Source organism: Curcuma longa, unplaced genomic scaffold, assembly GCF_044706935.1.
Source record: "Curcuma longa cultivar G26 ecotype Majalengka, Jawa Barat unplaced genomic scaffold, ITB_CL_G26_1.1 contig_20226, whole genome shotgun sequence".
Taxonomy (NCBI): Eukaryota; Viridiplantae; Streptophyta; class Magnoliopsida; order Zingiberales; family Zingiberaceae; genus Curcuma; species Curcuma longa.
The window spans coordinates 21049-39897 of NW_027431314.1; the positions used below are offsets into that span (position 1 = coordinate 21049).

General features: G+C 37.9%; 2 protein-coding genes across 2 annotated transcripts; both read left to right on the forward strand.

Annotated features, from left to right (window-relative positions):
• The first annotated feature begins 7106 nt into the window (after positions 1-7106).
• LOC141817365 (uncharacterized) lies at positions 7107-7751 on the forward strand. The gene has a single exon (XM_074705029.1). It carries the CDS (start codon positions 7107-7109, stop codon positions 7749-7751), a length of 645 nt encoding a protein of 214 aa, XP_074561130.1.
• A 2877-nt stretch (positions 7752-10628) lies between these two features.
• On the forward strand, positions 10629-17443 carry LOC141817366 (ATP-dependent Clp protease ATP-binding subunit CLPT1, chloroplastic-like; the record flags this gene model as incomplete). Its single annotated transcript, XM_074705030.1, has 4 exons — positions 10629-10867; positions 10942-10977; positions 11105-11214; positions 17264-17443. Coding segments are annotated over exons 1-4 (505 nt in total), but the record flags the coding sequence as incomplete, so codon positions are not given.
• Between the last annotated feature and the right edge of the window lie 1406 nt (positions 17444-18849).

Genomic DNA, 18849 nt, shown 5'->3' on the forward strand with positions numbered 1-18849 from the left:
AACTCATTAATTATGGATCGATCATGAGTGACACTTAGTAGTACATCATGACCCCCAATTAACCTGAAAATCACCATTGATTTTAGAACCACTTCTGAATCATTCAGCAGCTACTACTGAATGTGTCTCTATTTCTTTCATCATCTTATACCCGCTTAGTTCAGGACATGGTCTATATGTCAGTCGCCACTAGGCTGACTACGTCACACCAAGCCCAAGTTGTAGTTCCTTGTTCTACGAATTCAAGTTACTCAAAACAACTGTCCAAGAGGACCATCCTCTTGACATATTATTGCTTTGATCAAAGACTTAAGAGTAACAGTCCTGACAAGTAGTCATAAAGTATACATTTCCTAATAAAAGAGTGATGAATCCTCTATTGGCTACTCAAACACCTTTGGACACTTCAGCTTATACCCAATCATCACGGATACATATCTCCGTAGAGACGTTTACTTAAAATGTCAAAGTATAAGTCTCCATGATCAAGATGACTTAAATACTTCAAGTTGGAGAAAACTTGCAGTCGAGCTACAATGAGATCTTCATAGACATTTATAGAACCATATGAAATCTTATGACAATTCACTTCTGTTGGATCGATGTGGACCGATAAGAGGGGGTGAATTGCCCCTATAAATAAAACTGGATCTCTTGCACAACTTTACAAGGATAAATGCTATTTTCAACAATTAAATAAACCCAACATAAATTAAATGAAAGAAACCTAGTAAGAGGTGAATACAAACAGATGTACTTGGTTACAACTTAGGTGATTGTAAGCCAAGGCGGTTGAAGCTTACTATCAAAAACTTTTTGTAGGCAGAAAAGCCTCTTACAGACGTTTGTAGCACAAGACGGAAGCTAAGAAAAATATTACAATTGAAGTGTTATTTTTCTCTTTAGCTTCTAAGCCTATTTATAATCTACGCAAACTAATCTTGACCATTGATCGTAGATAGGATTTGATCTTGATCGTTGATCTTTGATAAAGGATAAATATTATTCTTTTAAAAAATAAACGTTTATCAACGTTGAATCATCCTTGATTAAAGATAATTAGAGCTATCAAACGGGCCAACCCATAGCGTGGCGGGCCAACCCATGGAGGGCCCATCATATGGCGGCGCGAGGCAAGCCAACCCACCAACTTGGCAGATTCGAAAATCTCCAACCCAACCCAACTTAAGGTGAGTCACGGGTTAGGCGGGTCAACCCACGGGCCTGTTAAAAAATAAAAAAAATTTTAAATTTAAATTGATTAAGTTGAAGTTTTTAAGTTTGAATTATAATTTTTAAGCTTGAATTGTAATTTAAATGGATCAAACTCACTAATTCATTGAGTTTTCTACTTTAATTTTAAAATTTAAAATAAATAACTAAACTTTCTCAACCCGCGGGCCAACCCACATGGGTCGCAGGCGTAGGCAGGCCAACCCATCTGAACCTATCTTAAAGTGGGTTGATAAAATTTTAACCCAATCCGCCTAAATTACTTGGCGGGGCGGGCTAACCCGACAGGTCTAACCCAAATTGACGGCTATATAAAGATAATCTCTATCCTTAATTTGATCAATGATTAAAATCATCTTTAAGGCTTGATTTAAAATCAAAGCTTGAGTAGTCTAAGTCTAAGACCAAGTCAAAGTCAACAGAGTTGATTTTTTTTAGAAACATCATTTGGGTGATTTCTAGCCAACCAGAGTTAGGCTCGCCCGAACCTGACTCTGGCCTTTCGCCCTTCGAACATCCTTCCTCTCGACTTCTCGTTCCTTGGACGCTGTGCACATCCTTCTCGTTCCATCGGTGTACTCTTCCGCAGCTTTCGCGTCCTTCGGATGCATTGAGCTCGTCGGCTCACTCCCCCGTGTCATCCTTCTCGACCGCTAAGTCTTTTGCTCGACTTCCTCTGCTCATAAGCTCCTGCACACTTAGACAGAGGGATCAGACCACAACAGGACATAACCTAACTTGGTTGATCACATCAAAATCAGCCGAGACACCAATAATTTCTAATGAACTAGTTACTCTTAATCAACATTCATATGTTAAATCTCAACATCAGGAGGCGCTTGGTATATATTCGGTAATGGGAATGGTAATGAGTTTTCATTGAGGGGTTAATGGCAATGGGAATGATTACTGGATTGATGGTGCTTGGTATAGATACTGAAATGGGTATAATTACCATTGATGCTATTTCGTATGAATAAGAAAGTAATGGGAATCAGAAAAAATTTACAATTTTACCCTTACTAATTAAATACATGAAAAAATTTATTGAATAATTTTTTTATGGATATTATGAATTGGGAACATCCTTTGCAAGAAAGATGAGCACGTTGGAGTTGAGCACGTTGGAAAAAAATAATTTTTGGGGTGATGGCAATTGATCTGAAGGTGTAAATTTTCAATTTTCTCGTCCAAAGAAATATTTTCTGGAGGCCTTCCATCTCCTTTGATGTATTACTTGTGTTAATTTCTGATTAAGTACCGTACATATTAAAGAGAAATATATTATAGCGAGAGTAAGAATTGTGAGAAATCAAGAACCAATTTTCTTTTCCAGCTTTTACTCTTTATTTTGAGAAATCAGCTTTTACTTTTTATTTTGTGAATCTTACGGGAAAACATCATAACTTTTATTTTGCTGCTACAAAGGTTTTGAAGAATCTTTATCTCCCTTTTAATCTGTAACAGTAGGAATAACCAAGAATTTTTTTAGTTAAAATACACATGAAGTCTCCATAGATTTGAAGCAATCAAAATAAAACATAGTGAACAGTATTTGCATTGGCACAAGAAAATGAACACACATTTACTGATGGTTACATCTTGACCCATAGATCTAAAGCAATCAAAATAAAACACAATAATTATCTCCCAAATAAACCATCGTCAAACAAAAAAGTATTATCTCCAAATATTCATCGCAAGCATATTACAAGCAACTGAGCACAAAATCTCCAACTTCAGAGGGATCCAAACTGAATAATAACTCAACTTTCACAGGATCTTTACAAATAACTTGAGCAGCCTTGTATTTGTTCTTACCAATGAATCCATACTTATCCAACATTTGAAGAACTTCTGGCATTTTTGAGGATTTTCCTTGAACCCAAGCTGACATTGACTCAAAGTGTGAGCTAACAGTTTGCATAAATCCTTCAACTCGATCACTGAGTAACTTGAAGTCAGAATCAATATTTTGCTCAGCTGAAATCTTTGCTCTCTTCGAAGCTTTTTGAACTTTGTTAATGGATGATTTATTTTTCTCCTTAGAGTGAGATGCCTTTGATGTAACAGAAGGTTCTTGATGTGACATCGAATCAACTTCAACTCCTTCATATATAGGTGAATTATCAACTGATATAGTCAACTCAGCATCCACATCAGTGATGTTTTGTGCAGCCATTGTAGAATCTTCCACAACAAGGCCTGTTGCTCTGTCTTTGCCATATACTATTTCTAACTCCGAAAAATAAGGGAATGATACATTGTAGAGACTTTTGGCATCATTGTGATTCTTTCAAAAAGAAGAACATATCAGTTAATTTAACATATCCATAAACGACATTATAATTTAAAAAAATCAATAATGACTAACACACGTACCTTAATCCATTCAAGGTACCATGTTTCTTCACAAGCTTAAATGGTGGTCGTGCCATCTTTCTACAAAGTTAAATAGAAACTCATCAAGAGGCGAAATGTTTCCAACCCATAATATTATTAAAAATGCAATGTCATTCCAGTAAGAGGCGAAATTATCTAAGAGAATTGAGAACAATGACTAGAAACAGGCTTTCAGAATGACGACTACTTGCATAAAGTCATGAAAGACCAATTACTCTTAATTTAAGAATCAAGAACAAAGAAATCTCTGGCATCGGACGAGCAACCCATGGTTTACTCCCTCAAATCCCACAACACTTTCCCCCAATCTAATCGGCAGATTTCTACTCACATATCTACCCTAATCCACCACGAAAAGCTTTCTTTCTCTCGATTTCTCAAACCGAAACCACAATCAACGCCGCCGAAACGCAAAACAAAGATTTAATATCTTTTTTTCATGGCATAGCAGTCAAACAGGCAAACGGAAGGCATGGGTTAAAAAAGACGAAGAAACTACAACAATAAAGAAACACCAACTGAATAGAGAAGAACAGAGTTCGTGGAAGAACACACCTTTGAGCTTGAGATGGGAGCTTCTGTCGGATTCTGTTGGATGCTTTGGCTTGTGGTGGGCGTGGTTGATGAGCCCTAGCGTGTGAGGAGGAGGAGCGACGCGAGGTGAGGAGGCGGCGCCTGGAGAAGGAGGCGGCGGCGCCTGGAGAAGGAGGCGGCTTCGCCTGGAGAAGGAGGCGGCGCCTGGAGAAGGAGGCGGCGGGGAGAAGCGCGGTGCCGCCTGGAGGAGGAGGGGAGACGCGTGAGGGGGAGGTGAGACGACGCGATGCGGCGAGGGCTTTGTGGTCTGCGACAAAAAAAAAAACGAAGAGGGGGGAATGAGTTTAGTGATAACCGAGGGGTGAGTAGGTTATCAAAATAAGGGAATCAAAATCATACCTTAATTCCGATTCCCATCTACCAAACATTAGGTATGGGAATGAAAAATTTAATTTCATTAAACCCGTCTACCAAGCAGCCCCTCAAATATAAAACCCTTTAAGAAATATTTTAGTTTGGCCTTTTTACTAAAAAAATATTTGAAATTTTGATCAATTTTTTTTTTTAAGGCAGCCCTATAGTTTTAGGATGAACATAAAAAAATATTATGATTATCTTCTTTATCCAAGTCATTCATAACTTTTTATTCAAATCATGTTTTCAATCTTCTTTTCCCTAACCACTTTGTTATTGATGTTAAAATATTTATAAAATTATTAAATTCATATATATCTCTACAGCAGTATGATATTGTCCATTTTGGACTTACGCCCTCATAATTTTATTTTTGTGTTTTATTCAAAAGGTCTCATACCAATGAGATATTTTTCATCTTATAATCCCAGGATCTTTTTAATATATTTTCAATGTGGGACTTTGATTGTATCCAACAATCTACCCCTCAAACAAAGGACCATGGGAGCCCCTCCTTAATGGTTCCAACGGACTCCTTATTGGTCTAGATCCCAACGGACCCGCCCCTTAATGGTCTCAATGGACCTTTTACTAGGAGCCCCCAATCATTCCTTTGTGAGGGTCCCCACATGGTACCATATAGACTTATTCTGATACCACTGTTAGATCCAATGGAATCCATTTATATCTCCACAACGGTATGATATTGTCCATTTTAGACCCACACCCTCTTAGTTTTATTTTTGAGTTTTACTCAAAATGTCTCGTACCAATGAGATATTTTTCATCTTATAATCTCAAATTTTTTTTATGTATTTGTAATGTGAGACTTTAATTGTATCCCAACAAAAATCTCCTGACTTTGAAAATAAGTGCCTTTTCTCATTATTTTCTTTTTTTTAAGATCCAGATAAATATAATATTTCAAGCCGAATCGCCTCACACGACCATCGCCTGGCTGAGGCGCTCCATTCGGCCATCCACTCGCCGAATCACCCACGCGGCCATAGCCTCGCCGAATCACCCATTCGGCAGTGACCTCGCCGAATCGCCCATTCGGCAGTGGTCTCGCCGAATCCGCCCATTCGGTAGTGACCTCGCCGAATCGCCCATTCGGCAGTGGACCTCGCCGAATCCTCCCATTCGGCAGTGACCTCGCCGAATCGCCCATTCGGCAGTGGCCTCGCCGAATCGCCCGTTCGGAAGTAGCCTCGCCGAATCGCTCATTGGCCTTGCCGAATCGCCCATTCGGCAGCGGCCTCGCCGAATCGCCCATTCGACAATGGCTTCGCCGAATCGCCCGTTCGGAAGTAGCCTCGCCGAATCGCTCATTCGGCAGTAACCTCGCCGAATCACCCATTCGGCAGCACACTTGCCGAATCGCTCCTCAGCCGAATGGTCCATTCGACAATGACCCCCCCCCCCCCCCCCTCTCTGGCCGAATCGCCCATGTGACCCTTCCTTCTTCATTTAGGCTGTAAAGCACTTGGACACTGGAAGCCTCGCTCACGTGTCTGATAGCACGCTGGATTGACCAAGCGCCCTACAGTGCCCTGGTACATCTCATCATGATCTCTGACAAGCCCACGCCCCCATTAATTAATGCTATCTTTCTGCTGCCTGCCCGGATGGTGACAACATAGCGCTTTACCGGCGATGGGACAAGGAACTCGATTGTTCCTGTCACCTCATTAATCATGATGAGATGTTCCTTAAATGATGACGTGACAGGTATGCACGCTCATCTCCCCCTTAAAACGACCACTCCCCTCGACAGGTATGGCTCGACCTCTCTCAACTCTCTACTTTCTCAACGCTCAAGCTCTCTTTTCTGTTCATCTTCTCCCTCCCACTGTCCCTGACTTGAGCGTCGGAGTGGTCGCGCCAGGGCACCCCCTGGCCTTCCCACTGACGTTCTCTGTGTTCGCAGGTTCTTCAAGCCCCTGAAGCTTTTCCGTTCCTCACCAGCTCCAACGAAGCTCCAGGCGACCCTGAAGCCACCATCGCCCTCAGCTCCACCCACTGTTCAACTCCACGGCGAGGAAGGTCGGGTGACGTGTCCAGGGGCAGTTCACAACCGGAACATAATTTGGCGCCGTCTGTGGGAACAACTTAGCCCGGATTTGAGATGCTGACGGACGAACCTCCTCAACCTCGCTTCATCACCATGACTGGGAAGATTTCGACAGGGCGGTAGCCGCCGCCGTCCTGGCGGTCTCCCAGCAACAACAACAAGCACCAGCCGCCCACTCAAGACCCCGTTCTTTCTCCGCTGAAGCCCCACCAGCACAGGCGCCGGCCACGACACGCCGGTTGTTTGAGCCCACGGAGGCCCATCATACCCAGGCCCATCCATCTCCGGCTCCATCAGGAGCAAGCTCATCAGGTCCAAGCCCATCAAACTCGAGGCCCCTCCAGTCCAGGCCCCCTATGCTCCAGCCCATCAGGCCCACGCCTACCAAGCTCCAGCCCATCAGGCCCAAGGCCCAGCGCAACCTTATATGTTTGAAGACTACGGAGGGATGTCCGTAGAATCCGCAGCTGCCCGGACCCCACCTCGACGCCCCCCACGTGGCAAAGGTCCATGCCCCGGGGAAGGAAGCAGCGCCCATAAGTCCCCTTTCGCCCCTTGGATCCTGGAGGAGGAACTCCCTCGCCATTTTCGAGCTCCCCAACTCTCAGATTACACCGGAGTAGCAGACCCGGAAGACCATTTGGGAAAATTTGAAAATGCTGCCACCTTACATCAGTACACCGATGCCATCAAATGTCGGATTTTTCTCACCACTTTGGCCGGTGCCGCGGTTCGCTGGTTCAACCACCTGCCGCCGTCATCTATATGCTCCTTCAATGATTTTAGAAGCTCCTTCCTAAGGCACTTCACCACCAGCCGCACTTACCGGAACACTGTGATGGACCTCTTCACTATCAAACAGAAATCCAAGGAGTCCCTCAAAGAGTACCTGCGCAAGTTTAATCAAGGGGCGCAGGAAGTCCCGGCTGCTCCATCAGAGGTGCTTATCAGTGCATTTTCCCAAGGATTGATAGAGGGGGATTTCTTTCGGTCTCTTATCAAGAAGCCTCCCGAGAACTTCGACATGCTGCCGACTCAGGCCGACAAGTACATACACGTGGAAGAAGCTCAGTCAGCTATACTTGAAATTTAATCTTGAATGACTTATTTGACATTCATCAAATAAAATCATAGGATATTTAAAGTGATACAATAAGTATCTAATTTTTATCAAATGCTACTTGACGTGACCCCTTAAACACTTAAATAACAATAGAATACCTAAAGTGATATAATAAATATCTAATTTTTATCAAGTGATACTTGTTATGGCCCTTTAACTACTCGAATTCGGTTAAAAACTACACTTGAAATTTAATCTTGAATGACTTATTTGACATTCATCAAATAAAATCATAGGATATCTAAAGTGATACAACGAGTATCTAATTTTTATCAAATGCTACTTGACGTGACCTCTTAAATACTTAAATAACAATAGAATACCTAAAATGATACAATAAATACTTAATCTTTATCAAGTGATACTTGTTATGACCTTTTAACTACTCGAATTCGGTTAAAAATTACACATAGAATTTAATCATGAATTTGATACATAATTCAATATCGTACTTATTTGTATTCATCTATAATATTTATTGATAATCATCCACAATTCGTAATTCGATATCATACTTATGAGTATTCATTTATAATACTCGTTAATTTCTTACAGACATAAGCAATTGCTAAACCAAGGAAGTAGTTATGAATGTTGTTAAAAAATAGCTACAAGATCTAGTGGCATTTTGTAATTTATATTAAATAAAACTAGCGTTAGTATAAAATTTTGTTACTTATATATTAATGATCCATTATTGTGGTTAAAAGTGGATAAAAGTTGAACGTTGGTTATGTAATTGCAACTAAGAAATGCATTATGAAGTGATTTATGCATTAATCATTAAACTGTTATATTTAGTGGTAGTTATATATATATTATTATATGTTGTGTGTTCCGACCAATACACCGTGGAGGATTCAGACATCGATTCAGAACTGTCGGTGTGCATGATCTTCGAAGAGAATCACTCTAAGAGATATGAGAGGAGATCTAAAAAACACTAAAAAGAGGGTTAGAATGGCGCCGAGGGTGGGTCCTGGCAAACCACTCCAACACTCAAGTTAGGATTCAGCATGAGGAAGGAGTTTAATGACTTAGGAGAATTAGGGTGGATGTATGCGTACTTGTACACATGGGCATGAGTTACCTTTTTATAGTAGTTAATCTCTGAAATATTAACATCCGTTTAAGAAATCTAAAATATTCGTTCCAGTTTTTTAGAAAGATTCCGAAATATTTGTTTAACAAATATTTCGAGATATTTTTCGTTTGGGTGAAATGATTTTAGGATTTCCTAATTTTAAAGATGAATTGATTTTATGATTTTATCCTTGATGAGGTGTCATCGTCCCACCATATCATTGTGGTTTCATACAACTACAAATGCACCTTGATAAATTTTTCCCAGAAATGATTTGAAAAAGTACTCAATTTTAAGCTCTTGGAACTTAATTTACCCCAAGTGATACTCAATTTTATGATTATTTGAAAAAGTACTCAATTATTTAATTTTTAAAAGAAACATATTCTCCACTCACCATGGAATATGAGTAAGTACTTATTTTTCATTCATAAAATAAACAAGAGATCATTTTCGGTACTCATCCGACCATTTTTGGTACTCGACTAGCCATTTTTGATACTCGAACAGCAGTTTTTGGTACTCGAACGACTGCTTTCGATACTCAACCCCTTAAACACAATAATAACAATAGAATACCTAAAGTGATGAGAAAACTGATATGTTGCGCGCCTATCTCTATGCGCCCGTGCGCGACACTGTCGACCTACGTCCACTGTCGCCGCTGTCGCCACACCGTCCGACCATCGCCGGCCGCCGGACCGGGCGCGATCGACGCTCAACTCATCGGCGATCCGGCGGAGATCGGATTCCAATCGGTTAGCGGCCGAAATCCTTCATAAAACGATCAGAAATGGCCAAATCACGTTGTCGGCAGTGGCGTGGCCACTACCGGTCGCGATCAGGTCAAATTTCGATCGAATCGCGATTGGAATCCGACGGCGGACGGGTTGGCGTCGCTTGTCCATCCATCTTCCATCGGATTCCGACCACGATTTGGCCGGAATCTGACGGTGTTGCGGTCGAAATCGGCAGCCCGATTTTGGCGGTCGATTTCGATCGTTATTCTGTCGGTCGGCGACCGAATCGCGATCGGTCGAGCTCACAGAAGCAAGTCCTCTTCGACTGCAGGCTCGACTGGCTTCATATCGAGAGCACAAAATCGGATTGTTGGAAGATGAATCAGTGGAAGAAGATGAGTGAAAAAATTAATCAAAACTATATAAATAATAAGTGTAAAAATGAAAATTCAGTTAAAACTAAGATGTAGTAGTTGTCAGGTATCAAATCCTAAAAAGAAACATATAGGGACTGAATCTTAATAGAAACAAGAGCAGAGGGATCAAAACTATATAAATAATAAAGGTAAAAATGGAAATTCAGCCTTTTAGGAAGTTAAAACTATGATAAGATAGTTGTCAGATATCAAATCCTAAAAAAAAAATATATAAGGACTGAATCTTAATAGAAACAAGAGCAGATGTATTTTACTCTAAAACATCCAAATTAGAACTATATCAGACGGGCTAAAATGAATTTTTTTATAAAAAAATTAAAATCGAACAGAATAAATTGATAGATTAAAAAGTTTGATTTAATTTTATTTTTTAATATTTTTTTTCTTTAATAAGGTAAAATTTATCATCCTAATTATTTCACACGATTAATTTTATAATTATTTATAAAAAAATAAATTTTAAAAATTATAATTAACTATTAAAAAAATAAAAAATAATCTCAATTTCAAATTCGATTTTTATTCACTTTAATAAATATAATATCATCGCTCACGTCAAAATTCCTCATCCTTTCTCTGACCTAGTAGACCTCCATAGGATTCTCTTCTCTTCTCTTCTGTGCCTTTTCCGTCGACGGTGAACGAAATGACCGCCGGACTCCTCTCCGTCCTCCACATCCCTATGCCCGCTTCGACGGCGTCCAATCACCCTACACGCCTCTGCATCTCCCTTCTGTCCAGCCGCTCCTCCATTCCCCTCACGCGGCGGCCTATCCCGCGCCCTTCCCTCCGTTCCTCCGCCCTCGTCTTTTCTCTACCTACCGCGTAAGCTTCCCTCCAGATTCCAAATCCACCCGTTTCGGTTTTCATTCGTTGATTCGTTTACTTGTTTGGTTTAGGAAACCGGAGATGGCTGCCGCCGAGAAGATCCCCAAGTAAGCTATGCTATAGAATAATACAATCCTCCTGGTATTTATTTCTTCTGTAGTTTTCTTTGCGTATCGAGGGTGGATTTGGTCTTGTTCTCTTGACGGTTAATGGCGGTAGCAGTGAATGGTGCAGATGGTCGTTGAGCGCCATAAAATCATTCGCCTTGGCAGAAGTGGAAGCTAGAAGGCTCAAATACCCTACTGCGGGAACAGAGGCCCTCCTTATGGGTATCTTAGTCGAGGGTCAGTTGGCTTTCTGCCATTCTTCATGATTTTTGATTCACCCAAATTCGTATTTTAATTTCTTTTAAATAAAAACTGATTAAACCAATAGTTGGAGCACTGTTTCTGTTATTCTTTGATCGATGTTGTCTTCTTCTATCTTCGGTTTAGAAAAACTTTGCACATGTGCCTTTGCTATGATGGCTAGTGCATTCGCTGGACTTGGCTATGTACGATTAAAAACAATAAAAAAACTTTATTACGGATTGGAATATGGAAGAATTTTTTGCTATGTATGGGAATTGTTGCTTCCGAAAGTCATTCCCTATTTCCTTGAGTAATAACAGAGAGATAGGAGACTGTCAGCTATCCGTCTTGATGAATTTATTGTGTTTTAATACTTTTAGAAATGATACAGGAGCTTGTTCTCAGAGTGAACGTTTTCTCAGAATTATACACTATGAAACAAATTTAATACAACAACATAACATTAACATGAAACTGGGGTTTCCATTTGTTTCAGCTAAGATGGATCTTATCACCATTGGCTCTAAGGCATACCATGTTCCTCATGTCAAGTGTTTTTATTCTTTGATCTGCTTTACCACCTTTCACTTTATCCATGGAAAATAAAAATCATGAATTTCTAAAAGAATTTGAACTTCAATGTAATAAGCATGTTCGTGCATACCACTGCAAAGTTGATCTTGCTACTTGATGATCTTCTCGATTGCTTCTGACCTTTTCTATTGCTGTGTTATGGTTTTAATCTCTGGTTCAACAAGCTGTAGGTTAATATAATATTTTATATCTATCTCACTGAATTGTCTTATCAACTTTTATTTAGTTGCATTGTAATGTTTCACAAGGCCCTTTTCAATATCAATCAATATAACACATGCAAAATGTATGGCTCTGAGATGATGATGATTAGATGGAAAGGATGGAAATAAAATAATAAATGTTCACATTTGCAAATGCTTAGGACTTATGATCGATTCCATGGATGAAATTGATGACTGTCTTTATTGTATGCTTGATGCAAACAAGAAATGGAAGAAAAAAAAATTTGAATTTGTAATTGATTTTGGTAATTATCCTATTTCATATCTCAGAGGTTGGTTTATTTTAATTTAGCATAAGTTTATTGAATGTCTTTAAATTTGGTAATAAACATTTTATTTTGGTAGTTTAATGGCATTATTGTCTTTTTTAATTAGTGATATTTCATTTCTAATTTGGTTAAAGTTGACTCTATAAAAGTCATCATGTCTGCATAATAAGAAGTTTTGATTAATAAAATTCTCTTTAATTCTCTAGAAATTTCTTTTTAGTGTGAGGCACATTTCTGTGTATGAGATTTCCCTTAAATCCTATTTACTTCATCAATTTTATCCTAATCTTTTGTGTGATTGGATGGTTTGATTTAGTGGTGCATCAATTATTATTAGAGTTGAATTCTTATTTCAATCTCTTTGACATATTTCTATCCATCTACCACCTCTTTCGCTCCTCATCTGCCTCCGCTATCTTCTATGCTTACTCTATCCTTTGTCCACCACCTTGAAACGCTATGCTTCTTTACCCTCATAATTCTTTGTTACTTCATCTTCCATCCATCACTTATTCAACACGTGGAATCTCTCTTCCAACTCTCGTGTGCATGACGCCCACCGCCATCAATTTGCTGCTAATTTTGCCTTGTTACCTCGTCATTGCCACCATTGTGGCGTTCACTCCTTATGACCTTTGCTTCCTTCCTTGATTCCTCATTGTCTTGCGTCAATCACCTTCTTTTGATGGGGCTTTGTGCCCATTTCCTTCTCTAAACTATTGGGACCATGAGGCCTGCGGGAGGGAGAGGAGGAGGTTGAATAGAGTTTCTTAATTTTTAGCTTCACAAATACTTGCTAAAATGTTAACACGTTTAGTTCAAACAACAAAACAACAAAATAACAAAAATAAGCTTAGACATAAACACAAACATGAGCATGGTTCGACAGCCTCAGCTCCTAGTCCATGACCTTCAGGTGGATCACCCTTGAATCAACTACTAATTTTCTCCTTTTCAGAAAAGTCCCGGAGGTGGAGAAACATCTCAATTTAAGATTACAATGAAGCACACTTAGAAAACTTAAGGAAGATTATAATAGAGCTCTCAATTTACTTGCAATGTTATCGGGAATTTTAGCCTTCATTCCTCTACTAGGTCCTTTTATAGCCTTCATTTAGTTTTATTACCGTTGTTGTTCAACGTTAATCACCCAACTACTAGGCTTTATCATTCAATTGCCTATAGTATCTGTTAGTTGATTTGATCGTTGCTACTTTATCAATGACTACTACACTAGCTCCTATAGCAAAAAGAGTAGCACAATGCACGAAGCTCCCACCAATTTGGGTTCTGGGGAAGGGTCTATTATGCGCAACCTTACTCTGCTTTGCAAGCGACTAGCTCCTATAGCAAGTCGCTTGAAATTTGTCAAATCAATCGACTGATCCCATGAGCAATCGACTCAGCCACAAACATGAACATTTTGTTCATTGGTTGATTTGCTTGAGTTAATTGGCTGTATAGTCGATTGGCCATCTAGTCGACTAGACCAAAACCACAAATTGGACTAAACCACAAGACTCCTTATTTCATCAGTTGATTGATTATATCCATCAATCGACTGGAGCCATCCGAAATCACAAATAGACAATTTTTTGTTTGATGGCTCAACCTTGAGTCCCCAACCTAAGAATTTGTCAATTGGTGTACAGTACTAGTCGATTGGTACACTAATTGCAATCGATCTAAGGTTGAGTTTGTCGATGATGAGATCTACCCTTGCCCATGTACAATTGCTCTTATCACTCAACACATCAAGAGTTATACTTGCCTCGAAGCATCTTCTATCAGACCTCATGTCCTTTGGATACACCCGAGCCCTTGTTTCATCTTTGTGCCATCCTTCACACTTTTACCATCAAAGTTCGCTACCTTAGCTTAGTCACTCTTCAATGCTCCTTGTTTTGCGGTCCCTCGGATATTCCATTGCCATTCTTTATCAATCTCCACAGACTTCAAGCGATGTATTCATCGATCTTGTGTAAGATCAAGATAAGCGCTAGAGGGGGAGGGGTGAATAACGTAAAAAGTTAAGAAATTTTTAAAAGCTTATTAGAAATGTAGCGAAAATAAATTTTTAGTTTTTTAAAATTAAATAAAGTTTGAAATAAAATACAGTAAGCCAAAATACTGAGGCAAGCAGACTACGTATAATAGACCCTTTTTGGCATCCCGCATTGGCAGGAATTTCGTGCACTCGACTACTTTTTATATATATATATTAATTACCTAATGCATTTATAAAACTCAAATAGTCATCATTAAGTGAATTGAATTTAAAGATAACCTCTAAAGGCTCTACGTCATTTGCCATTAATGAACTTTTAATTAAAATTAGGAAGTTGAGCATTATATAACTTTGGCTTAAGCAAGCTCTCTAATAAGATTTTAGAAATATCCTTTCATGATATTTTAGAAAATCCTCTAATGATATTTTGAAAAAGAACGCTAAATAAGAGTATTGAGCCTCTTGATGACAGAATCATAGATTACATTTTACTTACTCCCTTTAGACCATCTAGTTGATATTAGTGATAATTTAGGCTCACAACTTGCCAAAAGAGAAATTTGAACAACACAAACATCATCGACTAGTAATGCGGGCTATTTATATAAAATTGGTAAATCAATTAAGATTTTAGTTTGGTATGTTTCCTTTTCATGGTGAAGGGGAGCCTTAGTGCAACAGTAAAATTTTTATTGTGTGACTTTGTGGTCATGAGTTTGAATCGCAAAAACAATCTCTTGTAATGTAAGATAAGACTGAGTATAATAAATCCAATGTGGTCCGACTCCTATTCGAGACTACGCATTGGTGGGAGCTTCATGTACCGGACCACCCTTTATGTTTCCTTTTCATGATCACTTCTGACTTTTATAGTGGTCACCCTACTAAGTTAATTTTCTCATTTGCTTCTATTTAGCAAATTGAGAGTTCCACTTTCATATGAGACGTATATTTGCTAGGAAAAAATGATATAATAATTATATAAAATGCCTAGGATATTATAAATTCTCATATGACATTCGTGAATTTAAATTTTCTCATATCTACTTTCTAAGTATTTATATCTTATTTATTTAATCATATTGTGTGGAAATTGATTATAATGTTAGTCTATTTCATTTAACCACAATTTTTAATGGATATGATAATTTGTTGGTGGAAGCTTGAGCCTCAATCCCTATATTAGTTTGATCACTAGTTGCGCTTCTGTTAGTGGATCCTTTGGCATTTGTACTTTAACTCCTTATGGTTGTAACATATGCAAGGGCATCTCTTCACCCTATATTAAACTAAGATATTTTGTAATCATTGAAAAGGGTGACTACAATGGAAGAAACTAAAGTCAATGGCCCAAAGAAGGAAAAAAGTTACATCAATAACCTTGCCCATTAGAAGGGACATTTAAAGAATAAGATAATGAAGGGATTATGATTTTTCAAGGATAAGATTGCGATACTAATATTTCTTACTCATTGGGAAGTAGGGGTGGAAATTTGGGTTTGGGTATCCAAAACCCAACCCGGGTCGAGTAAAGTCCGATTCGGATATTACTTAAACCCAAATTTGTTATTGTCAGGTCGGGCTCAAGTATGATTTTTCCTATCCAAAATCCGATCGGGTACCCACCCATTATTATATTAAATTAAATCTAATTTATTCACCAATGTGATGCTGCTTTTCTTATTTCACAAGAAACAAATGTTGTTCATCAATATGAGTATTTCAGTATTGAGATGGGATGCTTTGAGATCAATAAAATAATAATTTAATCGAGTATTTTTTTATTAGGCCATATATTTTGTATTTATTAGGATGATATTACTATGAGTGAAAGTTTTGATAAAAATAATCAAATGTACTTTTATGATTTTATCTCTTTCTCCTTTTGCCATCCAAAATTAATTTTTGTTTAAGTTTTGTTAGGGGTATAAAGTTCTTCTTGTTTATTCCATTAATATTTTATTTTTTTAAAAGAAATTTATTGGGTACCCGACATTGGGTATCCGATATTACTCGGGTACATGACCACATTGGGTAGTGATCGGATGTATTTTTTTCCTACCCAATTATGACTACCCGAACTTGATAAAACCCGACCCACGCCCACCCCTACTGGGAAGGATAACTTAGTTAAAGATCCCACAACTTGTCCGAAGTCTTCTTCTCAGTGGAAAAAAATAATACAAACTAGGAACGAAAGGAAATAATAAATATGAATTTATAATTGATTTTAGTAATTATCCTATTTTAGGTATCAAAGTTTGGTATCTTTTAATTTGGTATAATTTTTTTTTGATGGGCATATCTTTAAATTCGGTAAGAGTTTTTATTTTGAAAATAGTTTAATGGGATTATTTACTTTTTATAATTAGTGTTGTTTCCTAATTTGGTTGAAGTTGAGATTATAAAAGAGTTATCATGTCAAATAATGAGAAACTTTGATTAACAAAATTTCCTTATTTTTCACATAATTTTCCTGCGTTTGAATTTCTGTTATCTGTGTGAATACTTATCCACTTTATCAATTTTGTATTAATCTTCTGGGTGATTTAAGTGTTTGATTTGGTATTGCATTAATGCTCTACATTTCCTCATGAATTGACAACTGAATCACAGAAATTCTTGCTATATAATTCTTTAACAGTTACAGTCTTCAGCAAACTTGAGCAGTATGCCAAACTCCAGAAGAATTTGTTTATCTTTTAGTATTATCTTGACTCAACTTCTTAAATAAAAAACACCAAGGTATTCTATGATCTATAACGAGAACAAAGTTTGCAACTCAACTTTGAAAAGGTGCTTTTATTTCAAATTCTTAGCTTCACTTGCACGATTAAACTGTCTACTGTTTCCGAAAAATAAGGACGTTAATTCATTAACCTGGTTTTGTTTGAGAACATATGTTAAATAATAGTTATTCACTAATAATGGCTATTGGTGTTCCTCAGGAACAAACGATGCAGCAAGGTTTTTACATGCAAATGGTATTACTCTTTTTAAAGTGCGAGAGGAAACTGTCAAACTATTAGGCAAATCAGACCTTTTCTTTGTTAGCCCTGAGGAAATTCCCTTTACTGAATCAGCACAGAGAGCTCTTGATAAGGCCATTGATGAGAAACTGAAATCGGGTTAGTAGGTAACCATGATATCTAATTAATGCCTAATCTTTCCATATACTTTATATTTTCATATGGTAACTGTGTGAGCTTTCTTTTCTCTGTTTACTTGAACATGACCATAGCTTAAAATTGGAAAATGATCTGTATTTTGGTAGACCTAATTTAGCCAAATTTGATTTTGATTCGACACCTTAATGGCAGCTTGACCATTATCTATAGCAAGTTAGTTTACATTAGATACTATCGGAGTAGGCACTATGATATATTTTTTGGTCCACATTCATTTTGATAACAGTGTTTACTGGGACTAGTTATTTTTCAATTTTACAAGTAATTCATCTTACTCTATGTTAAGCTTATGATGAATGAGTACACACTCCATCTAGCTGTGACAATTGTTGGAATCACGAATACCTCTGATACTTTTTGATAGCCTAAAGATTGCTTTAGCGCACCTAGATAGAATCCACCGCATCAATCTACAAACATGTAGATCTAAAACTAAGGCTTTTAGAACACAAATAAACTTCCACCATAATGCCACATGCCCTCATCTAGTTTGATAGAATAGCATAAATACATAACAATAAAAATAATTGAGCGTTGTTTGGCTTGAGTATAAAAGTACAGTGAAAATTGATAAATTGATGTTTACACTTTGTATAAGACTTTCAATCCTCCCTGAACTTCTCTGTTAATGCAATTAGAAAAGTATAACTCTAAGCTACTTCTCTGTCAATCCACTTGGAAAAGTATATCTCTAAGCTCTTTCTGAACAGTTGAATTGTTCCTTTGAGTAGAAAGATTTTTGGTTTCCTACAGCCTCTAGATGCTTCTCAACGCTTCTTCTAAGCTTTAAAATATTTCAGTAGTAAGAGCTCTACTGATGTAGCTGCCACCATATGAAACCATACTGAAAACCATTAAATAATTTCTGTAAAAAAGTTTTTGGCATTGGGCCATAAACATGCATAACATGTCCAATATGTTGCCAAATCTAACAATCTTCACCCTAGCAATATATTGCTCATTACTTGATGTGAAACTCTAAGGTAATGCTACAAAGATATTCTACTTTTCTCAACTTGCTCCATTATTCACATTGAAGTCATTTGATTTATGTACCTGCCTTTGACTTAATGAGAGAGTGTGTAGATAATTTAATGGATGATATTACTTGACCATTGAGAGAGATCCCTTAGGTCCTTCCACTTGTAGAGAATTAGCAAATCTCTTTTCGTCAGTTTCATGTTTTGAGATACACAGTCCTACTAAGCACTCAAGATGTTTGAAAACCATCTCATGTATTTTTGGGATGTCTTTAAATTTTAGGTTTTTTATAACCTTATTGTTATATGGATTTGTCTACCATGAATCACTTTTAAAACAACAAGTGTTTGTTCGTCTTTAAGGAA